The 16,774-nt window shown below is 43.3% G+C and overlaps 1 protein-coding gene across 1 annotated transcript; it reads right to left on the minus strand.

Moving 5' to 3' along the window:
• Positions 1–8,475: 8,475 nt before the first annotated feature.
• On the minus strand, positions 8,476–16,349 carry LOC114491551 (orthopedia homeobox). The gene is made up of 3 exons (XM_028505595.1): positions 16,313–16,349; positions 14,635–15,044; positions 8,476–9,006 (listed from the first exon to the last, which is right to left on the minus strand). Exons 1-3 carry the CDS (start codon positions 16,347–16,349, stop codon positions 8,476–8,478), a joined length of 978 nt encoding a protein of 325 aa, XP_028361396.1.
• Positions 16,350–16,774: the final 425 nt, after the last annotated feature.

Below are 16,774 nucleotides of genomic sequence, written 5' to 3' on the forward strand. Positions count from 1 at the left end.
TCTATTGTGGGAAACAATCCAGTCACTAGAGTTTCTAAGAGTAGCATATTAACTCTCCCAGGATACCAGGGCATAATTTACTAAATTACCTTTCTGAAGACACTACATGGTACCCCAGTTCTTTGGGAAAGGTAATTAGTCTCCCTTGGGTGACAAGTTTACTCCAAGTAAGCACTATGCTCACCATAGGATGAGGGTGGTCTCTTTTTATAGGAATGAAAATATTTTGCTTGTTGAAAGGAGTGATTTTTTCTTATTAATCATGTAAGCCTTTTAATATATGATACTTTTAAAATTGGTTACTACTCCCGTAGATATGATAATAGATGATAACAGACGAGCAGAAAGTACAATCAGCTAGGAGCATTAAACCACCACACATCTGAACTAAATTCAACTTAATAAACATCTATTGAGCACCTGCTATATGCCTGAGTCCATACTAGATATTGGAGAATTATGCTACTACAATTTATCCACTTGGGAAGTGTCAGTGATCCTATAACAACACTAGACCAGATTATGAAAGACTATTAATGTGAGTATGGCAGATGGTCCACAATGGTTTGTCCTGGTCACTAGAGACCTGAATTTGATCAATGGCTCCAAATGTAAGTGGATAGTAGATAATTTGGTAATACTATAGATAAACATACCAAATACACTGTATTAGGCTCAAAATAAGCCCCATAAGCAAAGGCCAAAAGAATTCTAATAAAGTGAACAAAATCCTAGAATGACATTGCTATCTTGTAAGGCCTAGTTCCTTCAGGAAGCCTTGCCCAGGAATTGTATCCTCAATGATCTGTTTCTTTGAATTCCCACTGCATTTATGATATGGTTCAGAATCCTCAGCACTTGATCAAACCATTAAAAACTTCCTTGTATAGTTTTTCTTTTCAAAATATATTTGTCTTGTCTCCCCAGTTATATGGTAGGCTCCCTGAGAGCTCGGATGTAATCTATTTCTCTGGAACTCCACCTCTGTGCCTTGCAGATAACAACCAAAAAAAAAAAAAGGTCTTGACGTATAAGTATAAAAAACATGTTAAATAAGAAAACTAAGACTATTTATCACAGAGAAAATAAGGACATGACAGAAATATTTCCTACTCAATGAATATCCATGTGCTCCCCTACATTTGCCAGCCCTCTTGCAATTGGGGGAAGCTTAGTTTTTCCTTAATTGGACCATTAACAGAAGTTTCTGGGACAAAGCATTAGAGCCAATTCACAACCATCTAGCTCTTTCTTTTCCTTCCCCAAAGACAATGGAAATCCCATAAGGAGCTGGTCAAGCCACAGAACATAAACAGTTCAGATCACTGAGTGACTGTATGAAGGGAAGCTGTACTAGAGAATCACTTCACTCACAGTGTAGTTTCCGTGAGCAAGAAATAAACTTTGATTGTGTTAAGCCAGAGATACGAGATTTACCAATTTTTCAGACTATAAAATGCACTTCCCCCCACCAAATTTGGGAGGAATAATGGTTGTTATTCCTCCCAAATGGTTGTTAATGCTGCTGTTGAGTTCAATTTACATTTACACTGGTGAAATATTACATTATTTATGTTACTAAATATTTTACCACTTTTTTGGCTTCAAAAATTTTTTTCCTATTTTCCTCCTCTAAAACCTGGGTGCGTCTTATTGTCCAAAAAATATGGTATCATAGCATAACCTAGTATAATAATGACTGATACAAAGACTAAAGAGAAAATTATTTCAGTACTAACAGGTGTGATTAAAAGCCCCTAATGAGGCAAGACTATAGAAGGAAAAGCAGGAGGCAGATCAGGCTCAATAAAAAGGACTTCCTGGCAGCTGGGCCTATAATAAAGATCTGTCTTGTATTCAACCAGGATCTTCAAGTTCACCTAGCAAGAAAAGAAAAAGAGACAACCATGGTCATGGAATTTAAACTAGGTGATTTCAAATATCCCTTCAAATGTTAACATTTCATGATTCTATGATTGACAGAGTGGGTTTCTAATATTTAGAGGACGTAAAAAATGAGAAATAGCTTATCCTGACTTGTGACTATTTAGTATTATACAGAAGCAACATCAAGAGATCCTGCAATAAAATCTTGCAGTGACAGACAAGAAATACATCTGAAGTATTAAGGGTGGAGAGTCAAACCATCCCCTCTCCATGTAGAATGACACCCCCTTCAAAACACTCTCTAGAGTAGCTCCCAAGTTTCTTGCCACCTCAGCCCAGAGATTGGGTGACAAGGACACAACTGCATTGATAAAGGTTCCTCACACAATAAAGAGCCTTCTCAATGGCTAACCATTGAGAACTATCTTGAATTAACTTCTAGAGAAAGGATAAAGTTCAGGAGGTAAGGAGTGTTTCTAGACTTGAAACTATATTAATTTTAATGCAGCGATCATGTTCCATCAAAAAGCATCTGTTCTGTTTAAATTACAAGGGTGGATTATTAAATTTCTAACTAAGAGAAGTTTTTTAGCTTTTGTCCCAGAAATTATTTTAATACTAAGAGCAATGTCTACATGTCATATACAATAGTATTGCTGAAAGATATTAAGGTCTTTAAGATTATATCAAAGAAAAACCTCTGCTATTTACTAGTTATGTGACCTTGTTTAAGTTACCTAGCCTCTATGAGTGTCAATTTCGTCATCTGTAAAATGAGGATTTTAATATCTACTTCATAAAGGTGCTATGATTTAAATGAGATAATGTGCTCTAAACTGAAAATGGAGTGCAAATGTAAGGTACTAGAGGATGTAATAAACACCCTCAGAAAATGTTATTTCTGAAATCAGTGTTAGAGTACCTAATAGACTAAGCATGTGATATTTAATAAAGCAAGTGCAGCAAAAAGAGACCAATTCAGCTTCACTAAACTCATTTAGAATTTTGTAATTAAAAAATCTAGAGAGAACTTATTTTAGTTTCAGTATATTTATATTTTGTATTTTACACTTTAGTATTTTTAATTTTCTAAGATCACATATAATCTTTTCTGTGTTAGGGGCTTCTCAAGTTCTTAATCTCACCTTGTTTAGATTTATCTTAAATAGGTTCAATAAGGACTGTGAGCAAAAGCATGCAAAACTTTGTGATATTTCAAGAAATGATGTAAAGAACATATACTGTATGTGTTATGTAGGTTAATTATGTATTTCCTGGCACTTGTGAATTACTTCAACTCAGAACTGGAAGGGATTGTGGCAGCACAAGCAACTGCAACAAGTGTATCTCAAATCTACTGTGGCTTTTAGCTTGGATATATGAGATATCCGATCATGTGGGTGGAAGATGCAGTTTAAGTGCACAATTATGCCTGCTTACACTATTATTATGACATTGTCAAAATCAAAAGAGAACTCTCTCTTGTGTAGCTCATGTCTGAAATTCCTTAAAAGCATTTTCTAGTAAGTCTGATAAAACCCACACCATGTTTTGGTAGAGCATGTACAAGGAAGAGCGAAAGGGATTGTTCTGTTTCTATATGTAATGGCCACACGCTAAACAGACCATGGTTCCTGTACCAAAAGCTTTGCACTGATGAGAGTTAGCAGAGAGCCAGGCAGGGTGTGCCCCCCTTTGTTGCTGCTTTCATTTTTAAATGAATCATAATTTCTGCATTGGATACGAAGATGGGTTTACAGCTATTAGCCATCATATTAATAATTTAGAAAATACATGCCCAATCACTTGTGTTCTTTCAATTCCCTATGAACACAGCTGCAACTCACACAAGAAGTGAGGGCAAATGGATATTTTTCAAATGAGATATTTGGGCTGAATTATTAGGATAGCCTGTACTACAAAATTACTAATACACATTGCTTCTGGCTCAATTTAGCCTGAACTCAGTGAACCTATCCAATGATGACAAATCAAAAACTCCGAAATGCCCAATGAATGAATCTAACTAATCAAGGGACCCTGTAGGAAGTAGATGCCAAGATTAATGAGCCAGTAGTTTCACCATGCCATGCTGTTATTTCTTCACATAAATGCCCTCAGATGAGATTACCTTTATGTCATGAAAAGGAGAAAGGGAAGATTACATTCTTCCAACTGACAGGTTAACTACTGCCATTACTAGAAGATATCTTTGTGGGCTAAGTTTTTTATTTACCTTAAAAACTAAAATGTAAACCACACAACACAAATTAAAAACATTTTCACTTTCAGGAGTAGCAGTCATTGAGGGCGGCAAACATAAACTATCCCAAAGTTAGTTTCTTCTGTGTTCTCCATTCATATCTACCTTAATTTACTCAAATTGCTCTGTGTCCTAGTTTGTATTCAATACCTAACATCATCTTTAGCAGGCTAATTCCTATATCCTATTTTCTTTCACTATCAACAAAAGGTAAACTAAGTGCAACATCATTACTATGCCATCACTTAATGCCATGTATGATATTTAGTACCAATACTGAGGAGAAAACAAAGACACAAGGATAAATATGTGTATTCAAATCAATCAATCATATAGTTACATCATAATAGACTTTGACTTCTTCCAGTTAGCATTGGTGACAGTATTCAATGCCAAACAGGCTACTCAGCAGAGTACAATTCATTAGAGGCAGGACATCTACCGTGTTGTACTTATCTACCTTGTGTTCAGATATTATTCATCATTACTGTCTTTATTCCTTTATTGAATGTAATTGCTTATTATTATAACTTGAACAGTTTTGAGCCCAAATTGCTGCTGATAAGGAATAAAAAATACTATGAAGCATTATTCTGTTGTTAGGTTTTTTTGTTCTCTCTCAAACTGCAGAAATTGTTCAGGCTTGTGATTGAGATTCTCATTCTCTGCTTTTTATCATTGCTAAATTATCAACTTTAACCATTTAGGCCAGGTTGTCTTCTCTTATGCTAATGGTATATATGACACTAAAATGCTCGGCATTCTTAATAGAAAAATCTATTGCAATAGAAACAAATATTATTCCACAGTCAGGTCAAGTGAAAAACTGTGTACTCTTTCGTTATAATATTGATAAATAACTATGATATTATGAAATATAAGTATCTTTGAAAGCATCTATCACTTCACTTGATTTGTAACTTCTCATCAGTGTTCTAAGTTGGCTCATTTTTTTCAAATGAAAGATCCCATTTCCCTTGCCTTTGAAAAACACAATTTTTAAAGATTCCATTTAGCATCCTTTATTGCATTCCTACATCATAAAGTTATGCTTTATTGCAGCATAAAAAAGCTATAAAATTAGCATCCTTGTAAACAACCTTCCATGCTTACTGGTGAAGCAATCTGTGATTTGTACTGATCTCTTAAATGTGACTTGAGAGTACAGTATCCATGATTTGAATATTTTTCAAAGAGTATTAGCCTAAGAAAAAGAATATGACAAATGTGAAAATAAGGAAAGGTATTTTTCTTTTACCTACAGATATTTTAGAAATTTGGTTGTTATGCTGGTAAATTTTAGGGCGAATTCTAAAACATGGAAATGTTCCATTTTTAGATGAAATCCCATTTTAACATTATATCAAAAATACCCTTTAGAAAATGTAGAGTTTAAATATTCTGTGAACCCAACAAATTCTATCTATAATTAAAATTCCTAAGGTAACACGAATATATTGTGTTTCTTTATCATAGAAAACCATGCCCTTTGTCCTCACCTTCGAGAAGATTCCATTGTGTACTCTTAGTGGAGTAACAATTACAACAGTTCTAAAATTCACATGCAGCTCAGTGGTACAAAACTGTACCACTGTGTTCTAGGACAAGGGTATTTCTAGGGTTTACACTCTGTGGCAACCAAATCAGAAATCTTCCCACAGAAAAGGGTGCACTCTCAAAGTCTACAATTACAAGTAAATTTCAAACCACAAGATTGATTTTGGTTAGTCTTCCAAAGGAAGCCTGGGATATCGATTCGCCTCCAAGTTTAAAATACACCCACAAACAAGACTTAAGGGGTGATCGCTTTGTACGTTACATAAATGTCGAATCACTACGTTGAACACCTGAAGCGAGTATGATATTGTATGTCAACTGTTAAATAGATTTAAAAAAATAAAAACACCCACAACCTTCCCCTTCAAACTACCGAAGACCCAGCAATTTTCACCACTAGTCTGCGAAGTCCCCTGATCACGTGCCTGAATGCGAGTTCGGCTCCGGCCTAGTCTGGGCCGTGAGGAAACCAGTGCAGTCCCGCGGAGGGAAAGCCGAGCCGCACTGACCCGCCACCTGGTTGTCCTGGACACTCTTCTTAGGACGACTTGCCCTTTGCCCTCAGTAGGGAGGTCCCGGGTGACTGAAGCGGAGCCTACGAATGCCGGTGGTCTCTTTCCGACCGCCTGACGTCTAGGCCCTGGCGGAGGAAAGAGCAGCTGGTCATTCGATGCCACTGCCTACCTGAGACCTGACACTCTGGGCGACGGCGGAGGGCAGAGTGCCAAGTCCCCGTGCTTCCTTCACTGTGGTCCTTGCTTTGGCCCACAGCCTTCCCATCACACGCCACCAGCCGGGCAAGGGGCTCCCTCCACTACTGTGTCAGAGAGAAACCGTTCACCTGAAACCTTATCAACTCTTGCGCTGGCGACGAGTGCGTGCAGCTGCAACCTAGGCCGACCGCGGACTCGCAAGCCCCCGCGCCGTCTCAAAGCCTCGCGAGGCCTGGATCTCGCACGAGGCGCAGGCGGTGCGGCCTTCTCATTTCCGGTCGGCTAAGTCCCGGCACGCGCTAGAGCGCGCTGCCAGGGCGGCGGTGTACCTCGGAAGCTGAAGCCAAGCCCACTGAAGGGCGGACGCGTCCCAAACGCCGTGGTCCTGCAGATAGAGCGCGAATTGAGAAGCTCCAGGACTAGGTCTCTTCCCGTTATCCCATTCAAAGTCACACCAAAACCCATCATTCTCCATATCACATACTGAAAATGATTTTATTTGATCCATTTACATTTAACTTGATATAAACTCATCCGGAAAAGTCAATATGCTTTGTATTAGCTCAAACATTTATTAAGAAAACCAAATTCCATAAATAAGCACAGACAATAAGTTAAAACATATCACAAATTGACCAGTATGTAACAAGAATGCTTTATCTACACAAAACATCCTATTTCACATGTTTGTTCATTCTTCGAAAGCGCTTCTGTTCTCTGGGTTTGGATTTGACCAGCACATGCAGAAAGAGCTGATTGTGTTTCTCTGTACAAAGTTGCAGGGTTGTAGATGTCCAAGTGCACCCACAGGCGGCCGGCAGGGGCCAGGGCAGTGGCCGAGGGGCACAAGGGACGACAGGACGACCACAGAACAACCAAGGGCACAGAGCAGCGAGGAGAAACAGAAAAGCAAACCCCAGTCCGGAAGGATCCAGAAAAGAGATGTGGCTTTTGCGTTTACAAAAGGAAAATTTTCTTACATGTTTATTATTTCTTATAAAGACTTATCAAAATGGATAAGATCACCTCTTCATTACATGACTGCTTTAGTCTACTCCAGCCACCCAATCCACTAGCATGTTCTTCCTGAGAAGCTTTCCCTCCAATACCCTCACACAGTTGTGCTTAAGAAAATAAAAGTAGGATAAAATAAAAACTTTTTTTTTGTAAGCCAATAGAGGATTGCATGGATGTGACTGGGTGGATGAGGCAAGAGTAGGATGCTGGAAGAGTAAACAAAGAGGAGTTTGGAGAAAGAATGCAAGGATAAGTCAAATTATATCAGTTGGGCCCTCAGATGAGGCTGTTGGTAGCAGATGCTTGTCCTCCTTTAAGACAAAAATCTCTAACATTGTGCTGTCCCTTGAACACGTCTGTGTGTGACTTAAGTGTACTGTGTGTGTGCGAGCACGCGTGTGCGTGTAGTGTCTGAGAGTGAGCCAGAGTGCGAGTGTGTGTGTTTCTGCCCACAAACCAGTCCATTGGTGTTTGATTTCAGATCCTGAGTCGACTCCCTGGTAAGTAAAATGGAGGGAAGGATGCTTTTTTTGCTGGGCGCCGGAGGAGGGACACGTGACGCAGGGAAAGAAGGGGCCGAAGGGAAGGCGGCTGGTGAGGGGGTCGTAGGCGTCGTGTTGAAGGTGTGGGTGTGAACAGCGCCTGTCAGAAGGCCGGGAGGAGGGCGCAAGCACGACTAGTGCAAGCGGGGAGACCGGCGTAGCAGGAAAGGGTGGGATCAGGAGCTACAGATGGGGTGGCGGGAGGAATTGGGTGACAAGGTTAGAAGGGCTGGCGGGAGTGGCGGGGGAGTAGGGGGGAAGGGGAGACTGGAGCGAGCGAAATCAGGCGGAGGAGAGGCCTCCTCGTGTGCTGGAGCTTGGGGTGAGACCGAGAGAGTGGAGGAGGAGGAGAGGACCAAACGAGAAGTGGCGGAGGCGGGGGTCAGGACGGGGCAGGGCACGCAGGCAGGGGCCCGGGAAGCTAGGGGGGCCCCGGGCGCGCGCCGGAGGGCCCTCGAGGCGGTGCCGGGGACGGAGCGGGCCGGGCGCTGCTGCATTAAGTGAAGCTCATGGAGACTGTGTGCTCTAGCGCCTTGCGGCGAAGGGAGGCGATACTCGTGCCCCGCCACACGTCGCTGCTGTCCGGGGAGCTGCAGAGCTGGGGCGAGCCAGAGACGTTGCTGGGGCCGGGGAGGGAGGCGGGCACCATGCCGGGGAAGGCCGGCTGGTAGAGGTGCGACTGCAGCCCTGCGCCGTTGGAGCCGGCCAGACTGTTGGACAGGCCCATGGAGTTGGGCGGTGGCCCTGCCGCAAGGCTGCACTGGGACAGCGACTGCGCCATGGCTTGCTGCCTGCCCAGCGCCGGCGGCAGCGGCAGCTGTGACACACCCGGCATGGCGGCCGCCGCCCAGCGGGTGTCGTTGGCATGGAATGAGCAAAGGCTGTCGCCCATGGCGGCGGCAGCGGCGGCGGCGGCTGAGGGAAACTGAGGCAGGCCTGGAGTGGGCAACAGCGTTCCGGGAGCGCGGAACACATTGGTGGTCTTCTTGCGCTTCTTCCACTTAGCGCGCCGGTTCTGGAACCAGACCTGGAGCGGACAAGGAAGGAAACGGACAGGCCGCTATTAGGGAGCCGGCAGCCACAAGGGACCGGGGCTTAAGCCCGAGAAATCCGCGTAAGGTACACCCACCCACTCAGCCCCAGGCAGAACAAGTGTCATAGATCCCAACTCGAGCTAGAGACCCTGGTTTTCCAACAGCTCCAGCCATCCGGCGCCCATTGCACCCACCAAGTACCTATTCCCTTAGTCCTACGTGATCGTACAGGGATGCTTAGACACGGTGCAAACAGAAACCGTGTGCAGTGTTCGCCATGCCGCTGCGTGCTGGCGCATTCGGTGCACAGCTTAGACGCACAGGTCTGCAGGCAGGCATGTGTCAAGGCTGGATCCACAGGTGTACAAATGAAGATAAACATGTGTACCCATGTGGCTTAATAGCGTGCCTTATAACACTGATGGGGTATAGAATTTTCAGAAACGCTGGAAATTTGGAAATTGATGAAGGGCCCTGCATGACATAGCCAGTTTCAAAATCGAAAGACAAAAGGAAAACCCTAACGTCACGGATGACAGAGCAGAGAGGTTAATATAGTGATTCGTGTGGGAAAGCGAGCGGCACTGAGCTCCAGTGTTGTTTGGGTTGCCACCGTGACTTTCACGTACTACTGACACAAGTGTCTGTGCTTCATTCACCACCCCTCTAAAGGCCCCTTTATGTGGGCTGTGCAGGTGTGCTGGAACCTGCTGCCAGAGCCCTGAGACCCAGGGCCTTCATGTCTGTTCTTTTCAGGAACTTACTCAGGATCCCAAATAGCAAGGCCTCCAGTTCCCTCACCCCACACCCTCACCTACAAACCAAAAGCAAATTTTCTGACCACTGCACATTAAAGAAGGTCAAGTTTAAAGCTCACACTACTTATGAGTCAAATTTAATTTTGCTAGACAAACCCATATGTCTTTTTAAGGAGATGTGTTTGATGAAATAAACTCCACATGAAAATAAGCCTTCTACTGTTCTTTCTTAATTGTGACCCTGGAATTTCAGACCTTACCAAACAAATTGGCCTATGGATGTCAAATTCACGACCACAGGGGAAGGAGTCTTTCTTCCTGAAAGATATCAAGTACACTGCCTGACCAAGATAACTTCTAATTTCCCATATTTTAGTTTGATATTCTTTTTTTAAAAAATAGCCAGCATGCCTACTTGGCAGGCTTGCAGTTTAAATCCAGTCAGTTGGAGGCTTACTGTGCATAAATACAAATGATGTGGAACACAGCTCTAATACCGACTGAGTTTCCTCTTAGAATTTGGCCCACGCAATTTGACCACCATATTTGTGGCCAGAAGGGTATTCATCTGTCAATCCAAGCGCTTTAGTGTTTATTTTGCAAGCTAAAGTATCACGAGTCTGGATGTACCTGACCCCCTCTCCGGTAAGACAGCTATGCACAGCAGTACCTTCACACCTGTCAAGTGGAGACACACTCTCCACTTACCAGTGTGAACGGCATTTTGCAATCTACAATTCTGCCTGCCTTTGCCCCGGCCGTTGCCTGTTAAACACTATATCCACACCACCATTTTATATTTCACTGGTTTCTACCCCATTTCCCATGTTTCTGTTTACACCAGTGTCCGGATTGGGTAAAGACCCCGGGTCCCTTCTCTGCTAAAGCCCGTTGAGCTGGTGGCACAGTGGATTAATGAGGCAGCAGGGCCAGGGCAGTGGCTGGGATCCTAGCGGCCCCTGGGTGAAATGAGCTATCGTTGGAAGCCTTGGGCAGAGGGTAACCTGAAGGAGCCAAGGAAAGTACAGTGGTCACAGATTGCTTTGTGTTACCCATCGGAAGCGGGAATGGGAGTAGATAAATCAGTTGGGGCCCTGGAGAGGGACCGTGTCTGTGTTGAAACTGTCCCCGCACTTCACATTCCACACCCAGATATATTTTGAAAGATATCTGTAAATTGAAACCCGATTTCTAACACCTAGTGTCAGTGAATCCCAAAATGTTTCAAAGTTTGGGGCGGACAGCAGAGGATGAGGGTGGCTGGCTTGTGTGAGGAGTGGGGAGAACAGAAGAAAGAAGGGGGAGGGATGGCCTGGTAGAATTTCAGTAGAAAACACACCCGCCAGCAAGGCTCTGAATCTCAGGCACGAGCGGAAAAGAACATCTGTTAAAGAACTAACTATTATAGGAATAATCGAAAAATTGTGCTCAATTATGTTTGAGGGTTAGTGGTCAAAAGACGGCTACAAAATTTTTTATGTTTCATGGCTCAATGGGGTTGGGGAACAAAATCTTCATGGGGTCTGAGCACCTCCGTTCCAAGCTATGATGCATATGTTTTTAAAAGGTGAATGTTTCCACTTGAAAACTAGAGCATGGCAGATTAAAATGCAGGCAAAACCTAAGGGAGAGTTTGAAAATGCACAGATGACAACTCCAGAAAATATATTAACCCCAGCCACCGGCCAACTTTGTACACAGTTTGAAAGGCAGCTCTTCTCAGAAAATGCTTAATACAACAGTGAGGATCTAATGGAGGTTGGAATTTAAAAATCCACTTTTGTGGTATCTGCTGTTACAGTAATATAGACATACTGTAAATGTATTTTAAAATATATAGCCCGTTTAATTCCCCACTTATAAATGGCTCAGAAATAAAGAAAGAGAGGGAGGAGAGAATATTACTTTTTCCCCCCCTTTGAAGCAAACGCCTTATGAAGATCTCATTGGAATCCAGCAAATGATTAATGTGAAGATTTGGGAGGAAATCTGGGGAGCTGTATTAAAGCCTAGATCTCAGGTTCATTTCGATCAGCCAGCCGTGAACTCTGGGCCGAATTCATTACACTTTAATAGTGCTGGGAGAGGAAGAAAATGCAATTTCTCATTCCATTAGAAAACTAGAAAATACTCTCAGCTTGTCCCCCTATTAAGATGTGGCAGGTGACAGGGCCATTCTGGGGGACACGGTCAATGGAATTACAGCACATTATTTTTGTTCCTATAAAATATTGAAAGGCAAGCCTGACTGTGCAGAAGTTATTTCACTGATTTGGTTTTTATGTAAATAAAATATTGAAAGTTAATTAATCCGTGCTAGAGACTAATGATTATGCTTATTATATTGCATTTGATCGCGTAATTTGCATGATTCTCACATTGCTGCTTAATAAGCCATTCCAGGTTATAAATAATTCTGAAATTGGTTTCTAATAATGGCATGCTATAAAAGGAATGGTTTTATTATACTAGCCAGAAAAGGGGAGCAATATCAGACATGGAATTGGCCTCCATGTGAATAGAGGTGCTTTAATAAATACTTAAAAATATGATATATACCAGTTATAGATAAAAATAAGTATGCTGGATCATTTAGTCTAGAACTAGAAAGCATGCTTAAAAACATACCATTGCAATAAATGTTTAGATCATTTTTAATCAGTGCAGTGGCCCACGTACTGAAAAGAATGGGTGACAATCTGTTAACTATAAAGAAAACTATGAAGTACTCATCATATAAGAACATAAACCAATTACTATTTAATTTGAATTTGGTCAAGGAGCAATGGTACAGTGAATAGTGAAGTAAATACATTTTCCATAAATTATTTTTGCATTACATTACATAATGTTAATCATTTTGAAATGTTAATTAAAAAGGTTATGTTGATCTGATTACTTTTTAAACTATGGGACATTATTTTTAAAAATATTGAAATTGCCATTCTATTAAATTGTCCCTATCAGCAGCCTCAAGCTATTATCTTTGGTTGAACATTATGCCACCACAATTAAAGTACTTTGTCTCTTTCTTCTTGATTATTCTTTTGTGTACTTTTAGAAAATAACTGTTTCTATTACATAGTTTGTATTTTATTTCATTTACAACTTTTTCTAATATAAGATTCACTGCCATTAACCTTTGGAAGCTCTAATAAAGTTTAATAGATCTCATTTTCTTTTTGCATAAAATCAGTTGTCCAATTATATTTTACTTGTGATTCTAAGTTCTTTTAATTTAAACTAATTACCAATATGCCTATGTTAAGCAACAGCATTTTACTCCTTAAAACAAAAATTATTAGGTAGTATTTCTCTTGAGGGACAAAAAGCAAATTTATGATTTTGAACCTACAAGATTTTAACAAGCTGGTGTTATCATTACCAGCAATGAAAATGTTGAAATTATATATTTCCTTTAAGGTTTGAACTCAGCTTCAGACTTAAAAAGAGGTGCGAGGTAAAAACACATTTTTAAGAGCATTAGTAATATGTATCTGCACAATGCACTTAACATTGTTTTAGCTCAATATCAATAGCCCATGGTCCGGGATTTCCAGAGTTCACTAAGGAAACCACCCAGGTTTATGTTGAGTAAAAATGTTGATCTACATTATACCTAAATATAACTTTATTAATTTGACCACTTTAAGTACCTAATGACATCCATTTGCTGACTATATAGAACAGAAGCACACAGTACTTTTACAGTTCAGACTATATGCCCAGTGGAGACAGAGACACTCAATACTGTGATTAGGGACATCCTCGTCCCTGCTCAGATCGGAGGTAAAGTAACTGAGATCTTGAAACTTAATTTGTAGAAGAATCTAGAGCTTAGGTTGACGCCCAGGATACACCACCTCCAAGACAGGAAAGGAAGATTTTTTCAGCACCCTGGATAGCTCACGATTAAGTGCGCGTCTTGGAAATTCGCCTCCAGCAACCTGCCCATAAAATATTTCATACATCGTTGTCATTCTTTTAAAAAGCGGGGTGGGGGAGATGAGAGTCTTTTGGCTTATGCTCTTATTTACCAATTGTCAGAAAAGTTGTAGATGTGATTTTCTGTTAATATATAATTTAAACTTGGAGGATGGTTGGACAAGAACAAGGGTCAGTAATTATTTTGTCTAGTATCTGTCAATCTTTCCTGCCCTAAATGTTCTGTCGTCAAATCCGATATCCACAACAGAAAGCCTTCATTTTCTTTTCTGTTTCCTTAGCGTTTAACCAAGTCTCATGGGCTGTGGAGCATCGGTGCAGCTGCCCCCCAGCGCACCAAAGTCCAAATCCTTTGAACGCATCAAAGCTAGGGGTATTTTGCCTGAGAGTGGCGGGATAGTGATATTCAGGAGAATAATGCACCGTGAAACCCAGGTGTGGATCTTTTTTAAAAGATGCCCTTTATGCTTTATTTTCCCCCTTTTCATGTTTTCTATACAATTGTTGCTTTCCCCCATTTATCCAGGCCTTAACACAAACTCATTAGAAGGTAATGAAATACTTGTCAATAACGTAAGCTCGAGTGGAGCTCGTGCTCTCTCGGCTTAGCCGCCTGGGAGACGCAGAGGGTGGGAGACTCGGAGGTCCCCTCCTCAGGAGGAAGGAGGAGACCTTAGCAGTCGAACAATGCCCGCTTGCTTTTGAGGAGTGTCTGCTGGGGTGTGGTTATACTGGTGGGAGACTGAGGCCCTGCCTGTCCATTGGGTTTGGCGATCCGGGCCGGTTTCCTGCCAGAGGAGCGAAGGTTTCCGAAGCGAAGCCCAGGATCCCGGAAGAAGAAGGAAAGACCCCGCGTCCTTTGCCCAAATCCTCCAGCACGCTCCCTGTGTTCTACCCCGGCGCCCGCACCCCACGTACCTGCACTCGGGACTCGGTGAGCCCGATACGCAGTGCCAGCTCCTCGCGCATGAAGATGTCGGGGTAGTGAGTCTTGGCGAAGCTCCTCTCCAATTCGTTGAGCTGCGCAGGAGTGAAGCGCGTCCGGTGGCGCTTCTGCTTCTGTTGTCCCTGCTGCTGGCCGGCTTGGTTGGGGTTCGGGCCGCCCTGTGGCCCCGGCTGCTTGTCCGGGTCCTTTGCACTCACCGCCAGCGAGGCCGGCGTGGAGCCCACAGTGGTGATGTCCTCCCCAGGCAGCAGAGTAGCTCCCTCGACTGGGTCGGAGTTGGGCGCTAGGTCCCCCGGGTGGCCCCCGGGGTCGGAGCCCCCCACGCCCAGCCTACACTTCACCGCCTCCCGGTGGCCCAGAAGCTCGGCGGCATCTTTCATACCTGAGAAGGCAAGGAGATCGTGGTCACTACCTCCCTAGCGACGCCAGGAGGGATTATCTTCCCCGCGCGGTCCTCCGGCGGCCCCATCCTCGGTTCCCTCCGCTCCCACGTTCGCCCTACGGAGGAAACTCCCAAGATGCTCGGCTGGGCTCCCCAGGATTTGGACAGCCAGGCAGGGATCCCATTTCCCGGCCCTTTCCCCTCTTTCCGCAGCCGGCTCCAGAAGGCAGCACACACTCTCATCTGGCCCACAACGAAACACTCCCAGTCTCGGCAATGAAACATGCCTCGAAGTCCCTTTCATAAACCGTAACCTGGCGCCCCAGGAACCTGAGAGCATATCCGAGAAGGAAAATGGAAGGAAAGAAAAGAACGAAAATTAAACAATTCCTTGGTTGCTGCCCCACCTGCGTGCGCTTAGGCGGTGTGACAAACTCTACCTCCGGCCCTGAGCCGATTCCCTCTCACTTTCGGAAGATGAATAAGTCCCCAAGCCTTCCACCCCCCGAAATCAACCCAAATCAGCTCCGCCTCCCCCTCAAATCAGAGAAAGTGTTTGGAAAATGGAGTCACATCCATCACCAAAGATTCCCAAACCGGAAACTCAGTCAGCATTAAAGAAACCCAAGTAAACTCTATAGACATAGCAGTGAATCAAACTTTAGGGAATTCAGCTTCTCTTTCCGGAAAAATGAAGGGCGCATTCCTCTCGGCCATTGGCAATGCCAAGTCTTTTGCAGGCAACGATGCCTGTGAGGATGAATTTGGCTTTTCTCTTTTCTCAATAAGCACACTTAGCAAATCGCTTCAATTGCAGCAGCTTCTTCTTCATGCCAGATTTTTACAAATTCAACCACACTTAGAAGAGGAGGGGAGAAAAGGGCAGTGGGAAGAGAGAAAAAGAGAAACGAGGAGAAAGAAATCCCAAATCAAAGCAAACAGGAAGAAAAAAGAGAAAGAAAAACACCTCCAAAGAAATTATCACGGGGAAGATTGCCTTTCAAAAAAAATAATAATAATAAGGGGGAAAGGGTAAGAGAAAAAAATAGGAAAAACAAAAAGTAACATTTCCCAACTCCTCTTTCGGATCTACATATTCCATAGATTTTTTTTAAAAGGCGTTGTTAAATCAAATTAAACTTTAATGCAGCACAATTACTTTTAAAGAAATTAGTCCATTTAGGGTGCATTAAGGTAAAATAAGGAACAAATTGACAATTTCCTGCCCCGGCTTCTCCTGGCTGCCCCGGCGAGAGGCGCGCACTCACCTAGTCTGGCGTCCAGGAGGTCGGCGTGAGACAGCATCGCGCACCGCTCCAGGGCGAAAGCTGTTCCCCCCAAAATTTTAGCTGCTTTAAGTTATTTAAAATAGATATAAGCTATAAGCTATACGATATAGATATATATAGATCACCTAAATGAAAGAAAATTCGGTTTGTGGTTAAAAAGGGGGCTTCTTGCATTATAATGTCCTTTAGAGAGACGGGGAGGTGCTTAACAGTTGAATGAACCCGTGAGCAGCTCGGTGAGGGGACCAATCAGGAGGGCAGCCTGCAAATGTCAGAGCCCGGAGAGTCCCCCACTCCGCCCGCCCGCCCGCCCGCGCCCGCCCGGAGGAGGCGGCAGTGGCAGCCCTGGTGGCTCCAGCCCCGAGCAGCTGCTAAAGCAGAGGCGGCCGCCTCGGCGCTGCCCTGGGCTTCCAGGTCCAGCCTCCGTTTGTGTTTCCGTGC

The sequence above is a fragment of the Phyllostomus discolor genome, chromosome 3 (assembly GCF_004126475.2).
Source record: "Phyllostomus discolor isolate MPI-MPIP mPhyDis1 chromosome 3, mPhyDis1.pri.v3, whole genome shotgun sequence".
In the NCBI taxonomy this organism is placed as follows: Eukaryota; Metazoa; Chordata; class Mammalia; order Chiroptera; family Phyllostomidae; genus Phyllostomus; species Phyllostomus discolor.